This window comes from Leptinotarsa decemlineata, unplaced genomic scaffold, assembly GCF_025532065.1.
Source record: "Leptinotarsa decemlineata unplaced genomic scaffold, Ldec_3_MD MMD2_tig00026330_RagTag_RagTag, whole genome shotgun sequence".
In the NCBI taxonomy this organism is placed as follows: domain Eukaryota; kingdom Metazoa; phylum Arthropoda; class Insecta; order Coleoptera; family Chrysomelidae; genus Leptinotarsa; species Leptinotarsa decemlineata.
Genome location: NW_027412690.1, coordinates 3,506,636 through 3,532,210, shown reverse-complemented (window position 1 = coordinate 3,532,210; position 25,575 = coordinate 3,506,636). Strand labels below are relative to the sequence as shown.

Genomic DNA, 25,575 nt, shown 5'->3' with positions numbered 1-25,575 from the left:
TTTTCGAGAGTTGTAGAAAAATTGCGAACTGGGTCATTTCCTTCTACTATAAAGCATCGTCATCATACGAGATCTGTTAGAACTGAAGATTTAGAGATCAATGTGTTGGCTTATATTATTATTCATCCAGATGTTTCTATCCGTACTCTTGCAGAAGAAGTCGGTGTGAGTAAATCTAATGTACAGAGAATTCTGAAAGAAAATAAATACCACCCATTCAAAATTCAGTTGGTACAAGGTTTGAAACCCACAGACTTTGAACGACGACTTGAATTCATTGCTTATATTCAGGTAATATTACATGAAAGTCCTAACATATTCAGTCAAATTTTGTGGAGCGATGAATCGCGATTCCACAATAATGGAGTTGTGAATCGACATAACACTATTGGTCTCAAGAAAATCCCCACTGGGTCCGCGAAAGTAATTTTCAAACTACTTGGGGTATTAATGTATGGTGTGGATTGTTCAATGGCCACATCATAGGACCTTACTATGGGGTTTTTTAAAAGATATTGTTTTCACTACTCCCCCTTTGAATGTGGATGATCTGAAAATGAAAATTCGACTAGCGTGCAGTGATATTACGCCTGATATTATAAGAGCGACTTGTACGAGAGAAGTGATTCGACGTTTCGAAGCCTGTATAATATCTAATGGGCATCACTTTGAACAATTTTTATGACTTATTTCTAGGTACCTACCATTCTTATGAAATGATTTATCAAGTTATATTATTTACATTGTTATTAATTAAAGATTTGTTTTCGAATACACCTCTTTCAATTTCTCAATTGTTCCATATTCAAAATGATTCCTGACTGAATTCCACAACTCAAAATTGAAACCATTACTTCGAACACCCAAAATTTTGACTAATTTTCATATGATCTGATGCAGAGAGAATAATTGTATGAGATATTTTTAAAAATAATAGTCGTTCTCAAGACTTTACATTTTAAGCAATAACTCAACAACGCCGTAACCGAATTTCAAAAACCAAACATGAAATGATATCAGAATTTAACGTAGCTTCTGAATATGTAATGATATACAGGGCGTTCTATTTTTAAAAATGGAATTTTGGTCTGTAGCACCTACACCAAACACCCTGTATATTCAAAAATCATATCAATGTGGGACACCCGGTATAATGCTCCAACTCACTCCAGTATATCTGAAGTGTTTATTTCCTCAAATGAATAGACATGTACGTTTTCATATGATGGATCATCATGATCATTTGATTTTTTATTCACGACCTTCATCCCGAATTTCCTGGAACAGCACACTCACTAGTTTTTTGGAACTCCAGGGGGACAAGGATAATGATAATCATAACCGAACACACAACATTTGGGAAATATTCCCTAGACAGCAAACTTGATATTTTCGCAAGTTGAAGTCACTGCCGTAGAGGGCGCCACAGCGCTTCTACGCCTACTCAATTTTCGTCATTACGTGTACGTACACTTACGCGGTAGACCATATTCTACGAAATGATCCGGCGAATAGAGCACCACTCAATTTCCGACATTTCCTTCGGAATTTATACGTTCGAGGCGAACTAAGCAGCGCTAATGGTCGACCGTACGGCTCCATTATGGCCCTCTGGAGGCTCCGGACGCCATCCGGCAACAGTGGATTTACATGTTATATGCGGAGGAAAGGAAAAATTACGGCTCTCAGTCTACTTACTCATTTATGTTCGGTTGGCTGACGGTACAACGAAATTTTGCTCAATCCGGTAAATGATTCCGTGCCGGCAGAGGCGTGGAAAATGGAGATACGGGAGAGTTGGTGCGAGAACTTTGAATTCGTGTTTAAACAGGACCTTCCAAGTTTGAACAGATCGATGATCCCTATAAATCTTTTAATGTTTTTGGTTTCCGAAACAAAGTAAGAAATTCAAATTTTCTAATAAAGTGTAATGATAATGTGTTCCAAATATTTTTTCTTCAAACGTCAAATATTCATGATTTAACTTACATTCCAATACTGAAGCTGACGTTAAATTCTATCATAGTGCCAGTGACTAAAAGTAACTATTGCCGTACTATATTGTTGAAAAAATCACATTATTGGAATAAATGTCTATGTTGAAAGTGTTTACTTTTGCATTTTGGAATATATAGTGCTTTTCAGATAAAAGTATCCACCTTTAATAACTTTTGTAATACTGGTATTTAGGAAAAATCCAAAAACACGTCAATTTATGTTGGAAGGGGCAAGCATTATGGCTTATTTAAACTTACTGGAAAAGCCACCCCCTCACCCCTAGCATCATCCCTTTTTTTAAATTACTTCTCATATTTTTTATGTAAAATTTGGATTCTCCTCTTTGAGCTGATTTCAAAAATGTATAATACTTGTAGGTTAAAGTGGTTAGTTTATGAGATGAACAATTTTTCTTGTAATAGCACAAATTTTACTTATTTTTCACTTTCACCTTATTTGCCTGTAATAAAATGGGTTGTACAACAGTTCAAACTCTTTAATCTTTTTAACTGTGCTATTTATTATGAAGTTACAATAAGTGTTCAAAATGAGTACCATTCACTTCCATACAATGGTATAATCTATTTTGAAATGCCTCTCTGACATTGCTTAATACGGCTGGATTTAATTGTCGACATTCATTTTCTATCCTCTCTCGTAAATCATTCAGAGATTCTGGTTGGGTAGCATAAACTTTTGTTTTTAAATACCCCTATAAAAAGAAGTCTAGGGGTGTTAAATCCGGTGACCTAGGTGGCCACTCCATCATCTGCCCTCTTCTACCTATCCAACGAGCGGAGAATGTTTCGTTTAAAAATTGTCGGGCAGGCATAGCATAGTGTGGGGGAGCTCCGTCTTGTTGAAATACCAGTAAATCTTCGAAAAGGTTATCATCATTTTCTATTATTGTTGTAATACGTGGGTCAACCCCTTCCCTGAGTAACTCAAAATATGATTCACCATTTAAATTTCCGTTGATGAAGAAAGGTCCGACAATGTGGTCACCTAGGATACCACACCAAACGTTTAACTTTTGGGGATGTTGTGTATGGAATTCACGCATAATATGTGGATCACTTTCAGCCCAATATCTACAATTATGCCTATTTACTAAGCCATCTAATGAAAATGAGCATTCATCAGAAAAGCAAATATTGTTTAACAATTGTGGATTGTTATTGATAAATTGCGTCATTGATTCGCAAAACTCTAGACGACGATCAAAATCATCTTCATTCAACTCGTGCACCAACTTAACTTTGTATGGGTGGTACTTGAATTTATGTAGAACTCGGAAAACTGTAGAAGATGAAACACCGATCGCTCTACTTATTGTTGACAACGATTGGGGTTGTTGAACCTCTAAGCTGACTTGCCCTAAAATTGCCACTTGGATTGCTTCGTTATTTACGAGTCCCTCTCGCTTATACACTTTATTGCAAACAGACCCTGTTGTGGTAAATTTCTCCATCAGTTGAATTACATACTTATGAGTTGCATATCTTCCGTCATGTAATTCGTTAAATATTCTAGCAGCAGCTCTTGCACAATTATTATTTTGGTAGTATAAACATACAATTTTAATTCTTTCTTGCAAATAGTAAACCATTTCAGCGAAACAAAATAAATAATGTATCAAAGTACACTATCAATAGTGACTACAAATTCTAGTTGACAATGTCAAACTTTAATAAAAAGTAGATTTTTTTGTTGTTTGGATTTTTGAAGTAGAATAAATAGCACAGTTGAACAGATTAAAGAGTTTGAACTGTTGTACAACCCATTTTAGTACAGGCAAATAAGGTGAAAGTAAAAAATAAGTAAAATTTGTGCTATTAAAAGAACAATTGTTTATCTCATAAACTAACCAGTTTAACCTACAAGTATTATACATTTTTGAAATCAGCTCAAAGAGAAGTATCCAAATTTTACATAAAAATATGAGAAGTAATTAAAAAAAAAAGGGATGATGCTAGGGGTGAGGGGGTGGCTTTTCCAGTAAGTTTAAATAAGCCATAATGCTTGCCCCTTCCAACATAAATTGACGTGTTTTTGGATTTTTCCTAAATACCAGTATTACAAAAGTTAGTAAAGGTGGATACTTTTATCTGAAAAGCACTGTATAGTGTTGTCAGTGTATGTCAGGTTGGCATTTGTTGCAGAGCAACGTTACGCCAGTCTTTGTGTATGTGAACAAGGAAAATATCTACAGATTTTTTCAAAGGATTTGCATATTTGAATCAAAATTGAATGTTTTTTTCTTTACTCTACTAATTAAGTAAATTTTCCCAATGAGTCATTCGATATTTCCTAATAATTATTCCATGTGGGGATATTGGGTTTTTTCTAAATTTTATGTCATTAGAGCTATTATTTCTAAAATACATATCTGAATTAGTTTCATATTCTTTATACATTGACATGTCATCGTGATTCAGTTCAAAAATTTAAAATTTCACAAGAAAAAATTAAATCTTTTTAGCTGAAATGTAAAGTTTGACAAGAAAATATTTTCGAATTGTTCAGAAGATACTGGTCTTCGACCAATCAATATACCAGTAAAGATTTCATTAAAATATTGACGAATAGAAAAGGTATATTGAAGATATACTATGTTGATTTTTTCTGGTTTTCATGAAGATGCCTAGGTTTTTCTGTTACGTCAAGCCGATTTTTTTCAGAGCTTTTTCGAACATAAAACCTCTTGTTGTCTTTTTTTTCTTTAGCCAATACCAGCTCTCATATTCACCTTTATACAATATAGTGTGTGAACTTGTGTGTGATGTTGAACAACAAATTCAGGTTCTTTATGTTCTGTTCACCATATAAGTGTCAGATACTAAAGAAAATTACCTGAACTTCAGAAACGTATTTCCTGTTAACATGCTTTTCCAGGTTTCCGACAATTGAATAACTGTGCTGTAATACTAGTGCACCAACTATTTTCATGTTGAAGTCCAATTATCAATTCCCATTTCACAGTTGAGTAAACCATGATTAATAAGCTAGTCAAAATACCATGGAATCATATGATTCCATCTATATGTATATACTTTCAAAGGAAAATATTTATTTGTGGTTTTAAGTAATGCTTTGTGAACAAGCGAATAAACCAAGTCTTTACAAAAATCGATCTATCCTCACAATTAAGAAAGTTATCTTCAAAGTTAAAAACGCAGAATGTTTATTTTTGGCAGATTTTTCATAGAGTTTTTCCATTGTATCTTCTTCAGAAAATTTAAAAATGGAGAAAAAGAATAATCTATGATTTTTTAAACAAGGTATCGCTTGACGGCAATGAGATTAGGAGCCAAACAATTCGTAATATTGAACTTTTTGTTTGCTTTTTTTTATTACCATTAACGTTTGGTGATCTTTTCACTTCTTTTGGAAAAACAACTACAACAGAGATTATAATCCCAGCAAATCCCAAGATAATTTCAAGTCGATATTGAAAAAAACTGATATGCTTTTAAAGACCGAGAGACGACAGCATTGTAAAACAACAACTAGGGGTCAGTCTCGTTCCGAATATATTTTTTTTAGTTTTCTAGAAATGGAAAAAAAAGAAATATAGGACCTGATAACGGATATCAAGAAAACGATAAAAATAACCCGTGCTGAAGAAATTCGAAATGTACGCCACTGGCGAAGCGTGCCTATGCATCAAACATCATCAACGAGATTATCTTTCATATTTCGCTGATCCAAATGCACACACCACTTTCATAAGCATACGCGCTGCTTGCTTCAATTTAATTTGATATAGTCCCATCACTGAAGGAAAAATACGGCAATATTGTATAATTTTGCGAAACAGCATCGATTTTTGCCAGAATTGGGATTTAAATTCTACTCACCTACTTCTCCAAAGTTGATAAAGTTGATGCTATACTGGGAGTTGCTTTTACTTTAGGGCAGGGGGATGCAACCCTTTCCTGGGAGTGCAAAATAGTTCTTCAGAAATAAGTTCAGGAATGGATACATTGGCTAATTCTAAGCGACTTTTGTTCTATACAGTTTTTTCTGAAGGTCAATACTTTTATATTTATTCGCAAGTGAAAACGCTAATTTTTCAAACAATAAATCCACGTGTTCAGACAATTTTTCGCGAATAACTGAAAGGGTATGTTTTCTATGTGGTATGTTGGAGTTTTTTCCCAACACCAAATCGTTATTTTTAACACCTCGACACGTGTTTCGATCACCAAGTGATCATCTTCAAGAGGAAGATTAAACTCGATCTTCCTCCTGAAGATGATCACTTATATTGGTATTCAATAATAGCTTGTTGAAAGATGATTCTTGTTCGTCAGTTACCAGAATTTGAAATTTCAACGTAATCAAATAACAACTACGAACTGCCTTATGAAGTACTGTTCCTGAGTACAGAGGACTGGATCCTCCGGGAGAAGGAAATATTAAGAGCAGACAGTTGTTGGTTCACAAATGGATCAAAAACACCTTCCGGTTCGGGTTCAGGTGTTTTTAGTCGCAGACCCAGGACAGAGATATCTACCTGCCTAGGAACCTATGCGACTGTATTTCAAGCGGAAATTCACGCTATTGAATTGTGTGCGGAGAGATTGGAAAAATCCAACCTCATACACAAGTCAATAAAAATATTCTCGAGCAGTCATGCGGCGTTGGAAGCTCTTGGCTTCTACCCAGCAACGTCTAAATTGGTAGCAATAACCAAACGACAAATACGACTCTCCTCGATAGGAACACTTAACAGATTGTCTCTGGTCTGGATTCCTGGCCATACTGGCCTGGAAAGCAGTGAGGCTGCTGACTCCTTTGCAAAGAAGAGTGCTGCAAGCAGTTTCATCAGACCAGAACCTGTCATTGGCATCGCTTAATTCTTTGCCAAACAAACATTTAACACCTGAATGGCAAGAAGATTTATGGACTTCTGGCAGGGCTTCGCCCTTCGAAGCTTGATACCAAACAGTTGTTGGACTACAGTAGGGATGAACTACGATATCTAACAGGCCTTCTTACAGGTCAGTGTCATTTGAATCATCATATGCAGAGACTCGGACTGTCAGAAGACGGTGTGTGACGCCTCTGAGAATTCAGGTGGTCTGAAAAGTTCGTAGGCTAATACACAGATGGCACTACTAGTATTAAATCCATATAATTTTTAGTTAACCCTAACCTTCAAAAGACACGTATACACATTTCACGTTTATCGGACTATTATTTTGATCGATAGAACACTTTGAGTGAAGCAATTTGTTAGTTTGAAGAGAATGAATAAAAAGGAATGAGGCATTTCTTTTTTTCTTGAAAAAAACTGTTGAAGCCAACGCTTGGCTTGATAAAAAGAAGTTGAGAAGTGGTTTACTAAGTTTAAACGAGGTAAAATGAGCACCGATAACGATGCACGCAATGGACGCCCCAAGGACGCTATTACCGACGAAAACATCAAAAAAGTTCACAAAACAATTTTGGATTACCACAAAGTGAAGTTGATCGGGATAGCTGAGGCTCTAAAGATATCAAAGGAATGCGTTAGACATGGACGTATCGTGTATGGGAATCGCGCGAGCTCACAATCGACCAAAAGCAACAACAAACTGATGATTCTGAGCACTGTGAAGGTGTTCCACCATAAAAACCCTAATTTACGAGACATTATGACAATGAATGAAATACGGCTCCATCATTTCACACCAGACTCAAAACGATCGTCATCTGAGTGGACTGCACGTGGTAAACCGACTGTAAAGCGTACTAACACGTATCAGTCGACTGGCAAGGTTTTGGTTATGAGTATTTTGTGATGCGCATGGTATAATATTCATGGACTATCTTGAAAAGTGAAAAAAACCATTAACATCGACTATATTCGAGTGTTTCACAAATCAATGAAAACGATGGCAAAATTGCATGAATTGGCCTTCGAATGGCTTCCGCATCCACCGTATTCTCCAGGGCTGACCCCCAGCGACTTTTTCCTGTCCTCAGATCTCAAGAGAATGCTCACTGGAAGGAAATTTAGCGCCGATGAAGAGGTAATCGTCGAAACTGAGGCCTATGACAGACAAATGGTATTGAAAAACTGTATGACGGCTATAATTATTGTATCGTCTTCATAGGCAACTACATTGAATGATAAAATCAAAATTCATAGGAAAATTCTGTGATACCTTACGAACTTTTTAGCCCAACTGTTTACTTTTGGAGTTATTCACGAAAAAAAGTCTGAAAACGTGGGTTTATCACTTGAAAAATTGACGCTTCCACCCGCGTATAAGTTGAAAAGTTTACTAATGAAATATAGTTTGATGTTCACTACGGAAGGTTCACACAACCACTATACGTGTTTCGCTATACAATAACTTTCCCAATCAGGTTTTTCTCTGCCAGTACTATTCAATTCAAGTCGGAATGTGTTATATACCCCCGGCCCCCAACAAACTCATAGAAGCAAAAAGCGGAATTGTTTGTCCTGACATTATTATATCCGGTTCTGAGACATTTATCGTTTTGGAGAAAACCCATGCCTGGGTTTTTGTGGCATTGAATTGAACCTGGTTACTTTCACCCCAATTCGAAATCACTCCTAGATCCTCATTAAGCAACCTCCTGCTGCTGGTGAAGATGTGCCTCCGTAGCCGATGTCTTGGACTCCAAATGGAATGACGAGACAAGTTTGCTGTCGTCAGCAAAGCAAAATATTGGATTATTGTTTTTTTTTACCAAGTCATTGATATACAATAAAAATAGGGTTGGAGACAATATGGATCCCTGGAGAACACCATCGTTGATGGAGAAAGTATTCGAGAGATATCCATCGACGGTCACTTGCAGGAAATGTTCTTTCAAGAATCTGAAGAGCCATACACAGAAATGATACGACAAGCCATAGCATCAAAGTTTGGCCAGCAAACCCTCATACCACACACGGTCGAAGGCCATAGAAATAACAAGCGCAACAGCTCTTGATTCTCCATGTTTTTCGATTGCGTTATTCCTAATATGGGTGGCATACGACAGATATTGATCTTTGTTTCCGAAAGCCATATTGATGATCGCTCAAGATGTTAAAGCCTTTCAAATATTTGAGGATATGGTGGTTTGTGGCTTTCTCCATAATTTTTGATATCACTGATAGTAAAGCGAGTGGTTTATAGTTATTTGGAAGATTTTCCTTGCTCTCTTTGGGAATAGGTTGAACGCGAGCAATCTTCCAACAAGAAGGAAAAATCTGCAAAATACTGGTGCGAGTTCATTTGCGCACTTTTTAAGTACGATGACGGGCACTTCATCAGGACCAGACGCCTTGTTGATATTGGGCTGTTTCGAAATTCGCCTGACTAGACGCTGATGGATAGAGTTCAACATATATCATTTTGGTAGTGTCGAAAAGTTTGTATTCATAAATAAATGACGGCAAGAATATTATTTAGGTTTTAACGACATTGTTCTCACTATTCTTTTTTGTATAATGAAAGCTTTAAATCTAGTGTTGTTTCCCCAGCACTGATTTGCGTAATTAAGGCATGAGTGTACGTACAAGTAGTAATATCATTTGAGTAGCTCAAATGAAACGTAGAATATGATCTATTTGATTCGACCAGTTAAGTTGTGAGTCTAAGTAAACTCCTGAATACTTTGCGACACTTTTTTGTGTGATTGTGTTTTCATTCAAGTCCTTCAATGACAGTAACATTAGTTTTGTCTTTTTATCTTTCAATACTGAATTTCATAACCCTGAAAAGGAATGGCATTATCCCCCAGACCCCCTGTACAGAGTTAACTTTGAAGTAGAGGGTTAGTAGAACCTGAATATAAATTTTCATGAACATCAGTTCTGTTTGCAAAATTATACGGAAAAAAAGATTATTGACTGGACTAATATCAAAAGAGATATTCGAAACGGAAAAATACCCATAATTGCCTTTCGTTGGCAATTTACATTCATAGATACGTATTCAGTAGCTTTAATGAATGCTCCCTGGAGTTTGTACGTAGACTCTCCGTCAACATCGAGATAACTGAATGGATTCGTTTGTTATGAAATGAATATTTCATCAAATTTCCTCCCATTTCATTCTGGCATATGATTCGGTACATGAGTAGATAGGTTGAGAGTGCATATTCCCGGAAGGATATTTATTAAGGCAATATACATATGTAGATGGCGAATAGGAGATTTCTGAAAATTATTACTGCAACTACAATAGTATGCTTCTGAAGACCTGTCATTAACAGTGAAAAAAGACGTGTGCGTCTCGGGACGCCCGACAAAAGTGACAACTGTGTTGAACTATTTAAAATTGAAATTGTTAAACGTGAGAAAAGGTTAGGTAATTAATAAACTTTTATTTATATCAATATGATAATGTAAAGAAAAGTTATTCATTGATGAAATATTTTATTGATTATTTTGTATATGTACATATATTATAGCTACCATAAGCCAATTGTTACTTTTGTAGGATTAAATAATGATACTAATGATGTACATACGCATAATTAAATAATATTTCGTGCTTGCTGGTTAGACTTTTATAATACTGTTAACGGTATATATCTAACGCACACTAGACAATGAGAGTCTGTCCGACGAAAGAGGAGGAGCCTGCCTTCCACTGACATATGCGTGAGAGAAAGGGAAGCTCGACAAACTGGCCTCGTTACACGTTAGGTAACGTGTCCTTGTTCATCTTTCACTGCCTGAACCACTGTGCATGCTGTTTTTGGCGAGTGCATTGTCTTGAGATGTGGGGGTTGAGCAACGCTGGATACGGAAATGCAAGATTCACTTGTGGTTCTGTTATTCCCTAACTGAATGGCATCCCAACGATGGCTTAATCCTAAGGTGTGTGTATCCGTGCCGAGAGGATGAATGACACTGAGCCTATCAGCTCTACGGAACCTTCGAGATACCAGGCGCCCTCTCGTGATAGCTTCGCCTTGTCACGGTTATGCATGGCTCTGCCGTGATTGACCTTCTTTTCCTAGCTACTTGTGGAACCGTTATGGACAGAGTAAACTTTAAAATGCTTTCTGACGCTGAGTTTACAGAGGAAATGGATGTCGATCTTACGACTCCAACTGACCTCCCTGTAAATTTAGATCAGGAGCGAGAGCTTCTCAACTGTCCAACTCCTGATCCAATAACTGAACCTAAACAATACATTGAGATAGAGCTCTTCTCAAACGAACAAAGCCCAGATAATAAGAATGAAAAAACTGAAGAGTATGCTCACGATGTAACTTATTTGTGTTCTGATTTGCAAACGTGTGTGAGATTGTTGAGTTTCTCCTTTAATTTTACTTCTCCAAACAAGGTTATTTTTCTCAAAAGTTATATTGTCGAAACGTAGCTTTCCTAAACTCTCTGAAACTTAATTGAAAGGGGTATATTTTAAGGGTAGACAAATTTTTGGGAAAACGCTTTTTTTTGGTCTCCTAAAATTATTCCACTTGTCAGACTGACGATTTCACACTGCCTATACCCAGTTCGACACTTACTGAAAGCTCAATAATTTACAATGACCTAAAAATATTCAACCACCTGCCAAACGACGGTAAATGTATAGAAAGTCCCTCAGAATTTAGAAAAGCAATCAAAGTTTTACGTCATGATAGACCCTATTAAAGTTTGGACGAATGTTATGATTATAACTTCCACTAACACTCTGAAATACATTTAGTGTCAAACTAAATTATAAGTTTCATTTAGCATCTGCAATAACTTACACCAATATAACGTTTTTTGTAATTTTCCTCTTGATTTTTATATTTCTATTTCTTATTACTATTTTACACATGTGGGCATTTTCTTTATTGTGGTAAACATCTGTTTTCAGCATATTTTTATATGTATATGTGTGTGTATGTATAGGTGAGTCATTCTTATTTATTATCTTTCTACTTATATTTCTATTTCACTTACATGGAACACTGACATCCGCAATGGTGTACTTCAAAGCTTCATAACAAAACACCTGTGTTATCACCTCTTCAGCATCGTTTTTGATAACATTACGAAACGACTTACGACTAACATTACGACTTTTGTTTGAATTGGAAGGGTTACAGTTTTTACGAATGATTTTTGAAAAAAAAAGTTTGTCTTTCTATTTTTGTCCAAAATATGTGGGAAACGTCTTGTTCCGAAACTTTGAAGTACACCATTGAGAATGATAGTGTTCCATATAAGTAAAATTTTATATCGATACTGTTTCATGTACTATATTGGGTATAGTTTCTAAGAATTATATCTGTTTCAATTCCATAACGAATGTTTCGAGAAAAAAACTGATTAGGAAAAAGTGATTTTCGTATAATTTAATGTCAATATGAAAGTAGTTGTTTCGAGAGGGTTCTTTCTTCTAGTTTGCATCTGAAAGTCACTTCGATACATAATCTACATATCTCCGTGAATAATTTATTTGGAATATATATTTTTGTATAATGGAATATATGTATTTTTTGTATAATGGTGCAGAAATAGAAAGAAACAAAGCGTTTTTCTCATTTTTCAATATCTGTTTTAGAATGTATATCAATTTTTGATGTCTTCATTGTTGCAGACAGCACATTCTTGGTGAAATTGATGAAAGGATCCAGAGGGCTGGGGCTGAGCGTGACAGGCGGCATCGACAGTGGCGCCTCCTGGCCGGGAATCATCCGCATCAAAAGACTGTTTCCGCACCAACCCGCTTCCTCGTGCGGCCTCCTCAATGTTGGAGATCTCTTGCTCGAAGCCAACGGAATTACGCTTACCGGACTCACAAACTATGTGAGTATTTTCGTTTGTTGTTTTATTATTGTCAGTCTAAATATTTTAGAGGAGGAAAGAATGAGAACAGTTAGGTCAAATCAAGTTTCAAAGGAGTTTGTTTTGATTCATGTGTTAATTTATGTTTGTAAAAGAAATTGCTTCAGTATCACTGAGAAAAAACTTCAATAACCGTTACTAAAATTCAATAATAGCAATTATGAAGTTCATTCGAAGCACTTTACTTGCCACAAATGAAATCAAACTTGACACTGTTTAAATGCCACTAATTAACAACGACCAATTACTCAAAAACACTACTCATAAGTAAACTTGAACATTTATGGCAAAAACTGTATCTCCTTTAGTAGGAATGTACTTATTGTTAGTCAACTTTGCATTTCTGAATAAAGTACTTACATCGATATCATCTTATGTTGTATAAGAACATACATACTTCTATATGTTTATAAGTCTATAAGTATTTATGTTCAACTCAATTTCTTCAAGGCTGCAAGGTTTTGTGAACAATCAGATTGCTCTCAAGCATCACTAAAATGTACATGCACTATTACTGAAAAGTATGGTTCTTTAACAATGTTTATAACCAATGTTCCAGGAAGCTTTAGAAGTATTACGAACGGCATCCAACCATGTAGAACTGAGGGTCTGCCGACCTCCTCCGGACGTTTTGAACTGTGTCAGTCCCATATCAGAAGTTCCTCCTCCCCCGCCTAGAAGAGAACCTCCTAACTCTCTAAACTTGTCATCGGCCATATATAGTACGCCTGAAGATGAGCATTACCACGGGGTAAGTTTGTTTATCGTAGGTTAAAGTATCATAACGATAATAAAAAGGGGATATTTTTTTAGAAAAAAAAAATTGTTTGAAACAAGAAAGTACTTTTTGGCATTCTACTTCAATACTATGTAGAAATTAGGAAGCTTCCGAAGAGAAGTGATATATGAAAGAGTATATGAAATTTTACTTACGAGCAAGGTCGGATTCAGATGTAAATTTCGAGGGTGTAATTTTCAAGGAAAATAATTATTATATGGGAGTATGTGCGTGTATATATATATATTATAATACCCATTCAAAATGTACTGAATGTTCAGAACACACACTGATACCAAACACCAGAACTGCGAAACTCTTCTCGACATGTGTTTCACCAACGAAGTTCGCGTCTCAACTCTAAAACTGGTCCTAATTCAAATCCACTTTCATACACACATAAATGATTTCGGATGCAAAAAGAAGAAAGAAATTGAAAGAGGAAGATGTTTTATATCTAAAAGCAGACAAAGGCAATAAGGTTGTGATATGGGACAAGGCAGATTATTATGAGAGAATTGATAATTTATTTGAAATCGTCCCTTTAATAAATTTCCAAGGAACCCATTGCCCAAGATGGTTTGATAGCACCGACTTTGAACAGAAGTTTGCAGATTTATACTCCTACAGTTCCCAAAATTTACGGTCTACCAAATATTCTCAATTGTCTCCGCCATAAGTTCCCCTAATTATAAAATTGCTAAACGGCTTACCAAAGAGTTTGAATCTCTCTCAATGCTACAATCGAGTTTACATTTTGTTAATTCACATGAATTCATTGTTAAACAACTCAGTAGCACTTGTGCTAACTGAGTTGAAATTCGCCTTTTGTTATATCAGCAACTATCTCTGTAATTTATCTAAATATTTGTATGTAACTACAGCTGGGAAACAATAAAGACGATTATTATTATTATTAAATCACGAATGTGAAGAGACAAGACGAAGAAAAGTGAATAAGTAATCGAAGACTACAAACAACTATCAAAAGTCTGCAGGGAACAGGATTGCTTTCAGTTCAACAACTGTTTCGACAGACAGCACGAAGGAACGGCAATAGCTAATCTGTTCATAGATTGATGTGGCGTTGAGAACCAGTGGAGTCTTACCAGTACTCCATGTCGAACGTAGCCCTAAATATGAACACTTTTTATCTTTCCGGTGATGATTAGAGTCTTGGACTATTCTTGCCATTTCATGCGATGCGATGGCACCGCATGATGCTCCCTATGCTAACTTACGTCGCAAGCGCCTTAGTAAGGCTCTTGCACTCATGTTTCCCAATAAACCGTAATGTCTGATAATCGGACTACTTCGATATTGATGAAACCAAGGTCGTAGTGTACCTCAGTATACCTGTACCTTAACTTTGACCCGCTGCTAATATAGTGGTCATCACTCCCTCATCTCTACACGTGGGAAGAGCCTAAATTCATATTCCCAACATGTGTATTGGCCTAAGGGTGGTTTTTATTTTTATATTACCTTTCCAGGAACATACTGTCAGACCTACAACTCAATGATGAAACGCAAATTATTTATCATATTCGCAGGGATCGGAAAGGCACACGTTTTGTCTCTTTGATGTATAGACTCATCAGACAACATCAGACAACATGTGACTTTTAACTCCACTGAATAGGCGAGACGATGTTAGCCCCTCGTCGATGAGCCTTACTAGGGCACGTAAGCCAGCATAGGGAGCATCCTGTGGTGGCATTGCATGAAATGGCAAGAATAATCCAGGACTGTAACTATCACCGGAAAGATAAAAAATGTTCATATCTAGAGTTTTCTTCTACACGTTCTACTGGCAAGACTCCACTGGTCGTCAACGCTTCATCAAACTACCAACACATCAAACGACCAACACATCAAACAGAGATGCAGATGATGTGGAATAGCCAGAGCCTATTAGATACAAATAGAGATCAGTTCTAGAGTTCGGAAATGGTGTACTCCATCTGCTGAAGATGCCAACTTGGTTGGTGCTATGTGGGAACCGTGTCAGAGGTTTCAGTTCTACCTTTCATTTCATTATTGAATGTTGATGTTAGGGGATGTAATTACCCCCATGATCCCCTCCCCATGAATCTTATCTTGCTTACAAGGAAAACTTTCAAACTTCCAGGTATATCTTTAGAAGTTTCGAGAAAAAATTCTTGTTCCTCATCAGTAAATTTGTATTTTTTGTATAACTTTCAAAAACCATCCTCTCAATCTTTGCACAAACTCTAAGATCATTTCTGAGAAAAAACCTGTTGACTTACTACTTTTCCATCATTATTATTGAGTCATCTTTTAAAGTTATCCAAAAAGATTATGATGAATAGTTAGAGACAGACGGGTGTTTTCACCTGAATTTTCGAAGTGCACCTAAAGATTGAATGTCTATAGTTGTTTACTAGCTGTATTTTTTATTCATCATTAATAGTTAGACTTGGTATGATGACTATAGTTACACAGAGGCTAAAACGTCAGGGAATCAGATTATACTTTGAAAAGGACGTTAATTCGTTGAAGACCTAACATGTTGCTTTCTGACATCAAGAAAGCAAGTCCTGGGCTCAATATCGCTTTCGACTTCTTTACATAAAAGCGTTTGTGATACTGAATTTTGTAAATAATAATTTGCAATTGGAGTTGAAATCGTTAAACTGAAGATGTAATATTTTGTGATACAAACATCATTATTATTTTCAGGAATTTGAAATTACGCTTACAAAAAAACAAGGATCGTTGGGTTTCACTTTGCGCAAAGAGGATGATAGTGCCCTTGGTCACTACGTGAGGGCGCTGGTGAGGGAACCGGCAGTGACAGACGGACGGATCAGAGCTGGAGACAAAATCATAGCTGTAAGTACCTATAAAATTGAAGTTAAGAAATGAATAGGAAGAAATATTTGGTAGCGAATCAATTTTGGTACAGGAACATTGCTTGGTCATTTTTTGTACTTTCAAGTGAGAGTCGAAGTATCCGTTTGGGCGTTATTTATATATTTTGTAAACTTGAACTGTTATTTATTGCCTACGGAAAAAATGTCTTTGTTATTTATGCACAATCTTCTTTCTTTTATGCTCTCTATAGGAAATTAAGGGTGCAAAATTGGAACTACAGAAAATAAGTCTTTCCAGATTATATTTTCGTCTTTTCTATAGTTTGAAATGTGACATTTATAAGAAAATGCTTTGGGGTACAAAAAAACCCCGTGTACCGAATTTTGTGCAAATAACTTATTTTTTGCAAGAGTTATTTTCAAAAAGCGAACAAAAAAATTCAATTTCAACATCCCGTATCTCCGAAACGAAGCATTTTCGGACTTCATATAGACTTTTTTTCTTAAAATTGTCTCATGAATACATCACTTGAATATTTTTACGTACTTATGTTACACACCCTGTATAATATAATTGTACCAGACTAACTATATAACACATGTAGAAATGAATTTTTTCTTCAGTATATAATTAAAATCAGTCAGTTCCGTATATCATTTTCATTATAGGTTAACGATGTGGAAATATGCCCAATGTCTCACGAACAAGCAGTTCAATTCTTGAGGCAGTGTCCTGATGTAGTGAAGTTGAGACTTTATAGAGACCCTGCTCAGACACCAGTGTCGACGCTTTCGCCATCAGAAACAACTCCCAGGACTTCCTTCTCCAAAAAAACGAACTTGAGGTAATGATTACATTTTTTCATTAGTACGTACTCTTTAAAATTCAATTTTGTTTTCCAACTACTTCTAAAATGCCGGTTATTGCTCAGGACCCCATTTTGTACATGACAACCAGTTTCGTTTATTTTGAAGGAAAACTATTTTTGATCATCAAGAGCAGTAGGGATCACTCATGTATTTTTTCAATGTTTCGAATAATGGGTGGTTCTCATATATCTCATACATTGAGAGAAATTTCTGTAACATTGTTTTTGGAATTGTTAAATTTGAAAATAGTCCACAATTTGGACTCGATTTGGCTTTGGATATTAAAAAAATCCCACTCCAATCATATTTAATCAACAATAATAATACAATCGACTCTAGTAATGATGAATTATCAACAAAAATTTAAAAATACTTCAGATTTTCACCTCCTCATCAACTAAAATAATAAAAACAGTCTTTATGTAAAAAATTGGAACTAAGGAAAGTAACGATCTATTTGCACACCAGATACCGCCACGGGTAATTTTTTTGGAGGGTTCAAAAAATCTGTATTCTCAATTTTGTATTATGTACTCTTCCCCACCTCCGTGGACGGTTCTGAACGTCACAGACAGTAAATTGCCCTAAGACCCATAGTACTAAAAATTATCAGTATATTTTTCAATTTTCCGGTTTTTTTCAACACTTGTTGCGTTCGTTGCACAAATTCTAGAACTACTGTTCTACTGCTTCTTCTTGCCTCAACAAATTTAGCTCGAGTAGAGAGCCTTCCCATAGCAATTAGACCCGAATCGCAATTATTTTCATGATCGTTTATGCGGTATTCATTTATTCAAGTGATTAGGTTTTCTGTCATTCAACGAATATAAAAATATTCATGTTTTTGTTCTCACTGGTCACTTGCACATATTTTTTTATTGGCGAAAAACAACCCTTTATACTCGATTATCGCTTATGCAAAATATTTTCCGAATACGACAATTTTGGAAACTGATATAAATGACAGAAATTCAAACAGACTGAAAACGCGCCAAAAAACACAGAAGAGATGTACTACTTGAGCTGAAAAGTTTCGCGCGTAAAACACAGATTGCGCTAGTCTTATTGCATTCACCAATTTTTCAGTCAGTATTAACCTTCAAAAGAAAGCTGTTGAAATTTCATGATATTCTACTCATAAGTATGTGAACTATTGTGATGAGAGTGACACTAGTTTTGTTATTTTCAAAACAATGGATCACAAACACTGCTTCTTGATGAGAAACAATACCGTTCAAGCGGAGCAATGCCTTGAAAAGTGTTATAAGGACTCCACTTCATCAGAGACAACAAATAAACGTTGGTTTGCTGACTTCAAACGTGGTCGTAGAGACGCCGATGATGCAGAACGCAGTGGACGTCCAAATGAGGCACTAATACCAGAAAACAAAAGAAATCCGCAAAATCGTTTTGATTGATCGAAAAGTGGAGTTGCGTGAGTTAGCTGACATTGTAAAGATTTCAAAAGAATCTGTTTGTTGTCTTCATATTGCATGAGCATTTGACTATGAGAAAGCGCTGTTCATAGTGGGTGTCGCGCGAACTCACTTTTGACAAAAACAAGTATGCCATGTTTAAATATAACCAACCGACATTTTTGCGTTGATATGTGACAATGGATGAAACATGGATTCATCAATTCACTCCGGAATCAAAACGATCATCATCTGAGTGGAGAACAACTCGTGAACCTCGTCCAAAGTGACCGAAAGCACAACACTCGGCTGGAAAGGGTATGGACTCGGTATTTTGGGATGTGCATGGTGTAATATTCATTGACTATAAAGACATCAACAGTTAATATGATACAGTGTCATCCCCAAAGTATGAACCATATGGGAAACTTATTTATAAAGGGTTTTTCAACAAAATGTTATTCCTGATAAAAACTAAACATGCACAACAAAATACAGTAAAATACACGTAACATATTTGATTTTGAGACATGAGTAAAGTACTCTTATTTTGAGAGATCTTGGGAAATGTTATTTAGAAAAGTTGTTCAGCATTGAAAAAAATATATAGATTTGAAGTCATGGTCATGTAAGTGAAGTTTTATTGTTTACCCATTTTTTTAAATGGGGACTGCGAAAAAAAAATTTGCAAAAACGATGGTTCATTTTAAAAGCTTGTAATATTACGAATTACACAACCATGGTGTTTACTACGGTCAATTTTTTTGAAGAGTAAAATAATTTTCAAAGTTTTTGGTGCAAAATTATTTTTATTTTTTGTTAAAACCAAAAACTACTCCAAATTATACAGTATTGTAACAAGAACTTAATATTCAATAATATCAAATCACGAAACATCAAAATAAAATAAGTATTTCGGAACAAACTCATTGATTTTCTGGAGATTTTCTTGTCCAAAATAGTTCTCCAAAATAATCTTCAGAAAATCAATAAGTTTGTTCCAAAATACCTATTTTATTTTAATGTTTTGTTTTTTGATATTATTGACTATCGAGTTCTTGTTACAATCCTGTATAATTTGGGGTAATTTTCGGTGTTAACAAAAAATAAAAATAACTTTGCACCAAAAACTTTGAAAATTATTTTACCCTTCAAAAAATCGACTGTGGTTAACAACATAGTTGTGTAATTCGTAATATTACAGGCTTTTAAAATAAACCGTCATATACAGGATGCTGTCTATTTATCGTTTTAGCTAATTTTTTTCTTAGTCCCCATTTAAAAAATGGGGATAAAAAAATAAAACTTCATTTAGATGACCATGACTTCAAATCTAGATGTATTTTTTAATGCCAAACAACTTTTCTAAATAACATTTCCCGAGATTTTTCAAAACAAGAGTACTTTATATCTGTCTCAAAATCAAATATTTGAAGACTCCTCGTTGAAGACTCCTCGTATATTACGTGTGTTTTACTGTATTTTGTTGGTGCATGTTCAGTTTTAGGGGATGCACAAACTTTTATCAAGAATAACTTTTTGTCGAAAAACCCATAATAAATAAGTTTCCCATATGGCGCATACTTTGGGGATGACACTGTATATCGTTATTGGTGCGTCTGAAGTCCGAAATTGCCGCATATGGCAAAAAAAATGTTTTTCATCAAGACAACGCACCGTATGACAAATCAATCAAAACAGAGGCAAAACTACATGAATTGAACATCGAATTGCTCCCACATCCACCATATTCACAAGATTTGTCTCCCAGCGACTACTGGATTTTGGCAGAGCTCAAAAAAATGCCCACCGGTAAGGAATTTCTTTCGAATGAAGAGGTTATTGCTGAAACGGAGGCCTATTTTGGGGCAAAAGATAAATCGTTCCACAAAAGTGCTATTGAAATGTTAGAGCGGCGCTGGAATGATTGTGTGGCTCTTGATGGAGATTACGTTGATGAATAAATCCAATTTTGAACATTAAAAACGCGTTTTCTTTCTTAGGCCCCAGACTTTTCAGCCCATGTGTTATGTGTCAATGAACTCGCTTCTATCAGCTTGGCAACACTATATCGGATTTGAAATTCTGTCATTCCATTTGAGTGATTAGATATTGGCTAAATTTCAAGCTGTGTATTTTGCCATAAATAAGTTCGATCAAAAGTGAGGTTACGTTCTATATGTAGTCATGCTGACAGGCAAATGCAAATGAAAAAGGCCGTCCCTTTATTCGATCCATTTTTTCTAGCATGCTGTCTGAATGAATATATTTTACTTCATAGAAAGTATGATATATTAAAAAGTTGTGACTGACAATTGAGGAAACGAAAGAGTTTTTAAATACAATATTTCATCAGATTTGTAAAATAAATCACTAAAAAATTGTATCCATATTTACTTTCGAATATACCACACCTGTTTTATTATTGGTGACGTAAAACTTGTTGAATTTTGAGTAATAATTTTGCACTATGTACACCTTCATCTGAAGAAGCAAGTGAACATATTTCTTTGTAATGGTAAAATGAAGGATTTTATTGATATTGGTGTTTGAGCAAAAACAGCGAGACATTGAAACTGATTGCTCTTGCTTTGCCATATTAAAGTTAAACATATATTTGTGGCCCATACGATATATCCAATTCCGAATGTGATGAAATGTGTATTCAAAACGAATTTATTGATTACGAAGTGGCCCGCGTATGCAAAATCTTTTAGCCCAAGTAATTTTGGAAGCTGAAACTCAGTCTGCTCTCCACCATTTGTTACGTCTGTACAGTAGCTTCTTCAGGGGTGTAACGAACACGTTCATTTAGTTTTTCTTTTTTTATAATTCCTCACACAAATGAGATTTTTTTGCAGACCAGAGGCCGTCGACATGCTGAACGACATAGCAAGTCGGAAACTGGTGAACGTTTCCCAAGAGATCTACAACCGCTCCATGTCTCCGAATTCGTCGCCGAGAAGACTGCGACGTCAACAGTGTCCCTCGGATGCCTCTCAAGCCGATTATGATCACTATCACGAGCAGTTCCACGAGGGGCTCATCCAGAAGTGCCCCCATCCCTTCGACGAAGACGCTTTCAATTCGCTTTTTTCCATGGAGTCCGAGGACGGCGACAGACCCCCCAGACCTGTTTCGTTGGACCTGTACAATCCTAATCAGACGCCGGTGGCGGCCAGGAAGCCGAGGTTCAACTTTTCGCTCGCGCACAACGCTTACGAACTTAATAATCTAGATGCCGAGGTTCTGGACGCTCCTAACTTGACGTATAATTTGGGTGAGTATAGTGTTTTCTGTCATTATCATCAACAAGTCGAAAATATATTTTCGTTAATAAATTTAGAGTTGAAAGTTTAATAGTCATGAATGAAAAAAAAATCATTTGAATCTCAGAAAATATTGTTCAATCAGTACGTATTTGAATCGAAGTCGTCCTCTGTCATATCTGTATGTCGAGCTGTATTACTGATACGGTTTTTACCACTAGACAAAATGCCCTTCAAGGACAGTTGTTGAGTCCAGCAATACATTTGTGCACCACTAATGACACCTAAGGCGGGAGTTCCGTGGTGGCCGTGGTAGTGGACGGACGTGCTGATAACGTCCGTCCACAAAGAAGGTACGCGGATGCCATGTGCTATCGTGGGGCTCCGTTTTGTGTTGTGTTGTATTAAAATTGAGATATGGAGTGTCTGAAAAAGTGATGAATAAGTGCCCCCCTTTATTCACGCCGGTATCCAGGCCGGGGTGGTTCGGATAGCCACGTAAAGGGGGCTATATATGTGAAAAATTACCAAAACGTCTCCCAAGTAGGAGGCGACTTCAAAAAATGAAATTGTTTTTATGTTAAAAAAACTAGTGTTTTTTATATATAAAGTTAGAAAAAAATGGGTGGCAGCATTGCTTTGTGCAAGACCGCTGCGCCCCCGACGAAGCTCCTGTTAACCAACAGGAGGAGCATTGGTCATATGCGCCTGAAGATAGGAAGCAACGACCATCTAAAATAGAGAGAGAGAGAGACACCTAAGGCGAGTCTAAACAGCGCTATCTGGTGTTGAATCATAAATGCATGGTGTTTAATAATAACATTCAATAGTTATCATCCAAAACTTCAGTTCACCGTTGAAGAAGAAAAAAATAATAGAATTGCTTTTTTGGATGTTTTGCTGATAAAATCTAACAACAAAATTATAACTGATTGGTACCATAAACCAACATACTCGGAAAGATTTATTAACTACCACTCTATCCACCCAATGACACAAAAAATAAACATCATCAACAATCTCAAATACAGGGCTACACATTTAGCACATTTCAAAATTCAAAACCTAAAACTAATAGAAACTATGTTACTTAATAATTGCTATCCTAGATCTTTAATTAAAGAATTAGTATATTCAGACAGAACAAATAAACAAAAAAAAACACCGTTGAACATTAAATATTTCAAATTACCGTATGTAGCAGGTCTGACACCACAACTACGCAAGACTCTAGAAAATAAAAATGTTAAAATTAGTATGAAATCTGAAAATACAATTAAAAATCATTTATTCACGAGAATAAAAACAAAAACACCAAAAGACCTGAAATTCAATATTGTCTATAAAATACCATGTGCTGAATGTGAGAAAATATATATAGGGCAAACAGGCAGGTATCTCAAACAAAGAATTACTGAACATAGCAGGGATTGTAAAATTATACACAACCCACTGAAAACAATGAAGAATCCTACTAGCCTTGCAGAACATTGCAAATCGTCCCTTCATACTTTTGATTTTGAGTCAGTCAGTATTATAGGACAACAGAAGATATTAAAAAAAGACTCCTGAACGAAATGATTGAAATAACAAAACATGGGACAAAATGCGTTAACAAAAGGTCGGATATTGAAAACTTACACACCTCATATTTCAATCTAATAGAAAAAATCAAACAATAACTAACTTTGGAATCATTAATCGACTGCTTTTTCCAAATACAATTCTCATTTCTTTCATTACATGGGCTTTTTTGAATTATAAAGAATGATTTACAGACAGTTCAGATTGTTAATCCCTTCGTGTCTGTGTCAACGTCTTTCAGGAACCTGTGTACGTATTTATATTTTATGTCGAAATTATTCACTTCACCCTTCAACTCGGAAAGCCGCCCTAAATGTAAGTACTCATCAACGTTGTTTTTTTTGTAAAGTGTTCGAAACGTTTATTATTTTTTACCGATTGTTATATTACATAATTTATTTTGTTTCTAACATTTCAATATGTATGTCTTGTTCGTATACATCAGAGTCCTGAAGATGAAACACTAAAGTTTCGAAACGTTGACAATTTAGAAATTGGTTTTCTACAACATTTTGACCGAATTACCGCCAACTTGACAATCAAAATCATATTCAACGGTCTCCATCCTATTCAAATTTAATAATAATAATAACAATATTGTCTTTAATATCTCTGGTTTTCAACTAGTTGCCTTACAGTGAAAACAGAGGACGAATCTCTTCGGCGGCCGATGTCAAAGCTTGGCTTTGCATCTGACCGCCTTGGGGAGCCACATTTATCTTCGATATTGGAAATTTGAGTTTTCTTTCGATCTCATATATGATGCCTTCGTGAAGGTTGATATCAATAACCTATGGGATGTAACAAAACAATTCTTTACATATTCTTTTTCTTTCATACGTCTACAAAAAAAAAGTCCGGCATACTTTACTCTACCCATTTTAATGTTCAAAATAATTGGTAACGTGGTAAATGGAAAGCTATTTAAATGGATACGACAGTAATCCTTATCAAATAGATAGGTACATTAGTTGCCTTAAGTATTCAATGCGTATTTGTATTAACCTTTATACCATATAATTCAAATCATAGGTTGTTCCAAAAGTTTTGTCCGTTTTTATGAATCTATTTTAAACTGTAATATCTCGGTGAATACTTATTTGATTTGATCGAAATAAGCGTCATTTGAATAAGTGCTTTTTTGCCAACGAAACACTAGTCGACAAATTCCGTCAACATGAAAATTGGATGTTCGGGATTCGATGAAGTCGACGAAGGCCGTTTTTGTCTGGTCTCGATTGGCGAAGGTTCTGCCGGTGAGAAAATGTTTGAAAACATGGTAGTTGTTTGGCAGGAGGTCTGGGCAGGCAGAACTTCGACGCTCAATTCGTATATAATCTTCGAACGGTGATTTGTCAAATGTGCGAATGGGCGTTGTTGTGGAGCAGGATCGGATCTATTCTGTTGACCAGTGCCGGCTACTGGTGACGCAATTTTTGGTACATTTCGTCGATTTTCCCGATTTTCTGCTATGATGGGTTGGCCCGGTTGCAGAAAGTAATAGTGAATCATGTTGATTGTAACTTTGACTATATGGCAGTTTCATATTGGGAAGTGTCACGCCTTGTCGTTCTCGTTCGCTAATTAAGTCAATTTGTAAACGATTCCTCGTTAACCACAAATTGGCGTGGGGGTGGCTACTAGGGAGTAGAGAGCATAGCTCCCAGGGTAGGCCACCAGCTTTTAAACAGTGTAGAAGGGCGTGGGTAAGATGGAGGGTAGAGCGCCACCCGCTTTATCAACCCTGGAGCTTGTATTGCATACAAAACAAAAACGGGAAATTTACTCTAAACGGTAACCAATTGAATCAAACTTGAATCCAGTCGAAATATTTATAATTCTCTTCTCTAACATATACACCTTTCTCAGTTGGTTCCAAACTTGTCAATAAATCCCCTGATTTACCTGTCAGTTTATAAATTTTATCAACCGTTATTATAGGACTCCCCCCTACAATACTGGCAGGAAGCCTTGAGCTCCTGAGGCCACAAAGTGTCAAATGTGAGAAGATATTACTTTTCTA

The 25,575-nt window shown here is 35.9% G+C and overlaps 1 protein-coding gene across 4 annotated transcripts in view; it reads left to right on the top strand.

The window, feature by feature from the left end:
- Nucleotides 1–25,575, top strand: part of LOC111512197 (tyrosine-protein phosphatase non-receptor type 13) — a 261,752-nt gene that overhangs the window by 227,865 nt on the left and 8,312 nt on the right. For all 4 annotated transcript variants that reach the window (XM_074183059.1, XM_074183061.1, XM_074183062.1 and 1 more), the window contains 5 exons: nt 12,552–12,760; nt 13,359–13,550; nt 16,281–16,433; nt 17,084–17,259; nt 21,561–21,979. In XM_074183059.1, the coding sequence (XP_074039160.1) occupies nt 12,552–12,760; nt 13,359–13,550; nt 16,281–16,433; nt 17,084–17,259; nt 21,561–21,979 (1,149 nt within the window). The remainder of the gene's footprint in view (nt 1–12,551; nt 12,761–13,358; nt 13,551–16,280; nt 16,434–17,083; nt 17,260–21,560; nt 21,980–25,575) is intronic.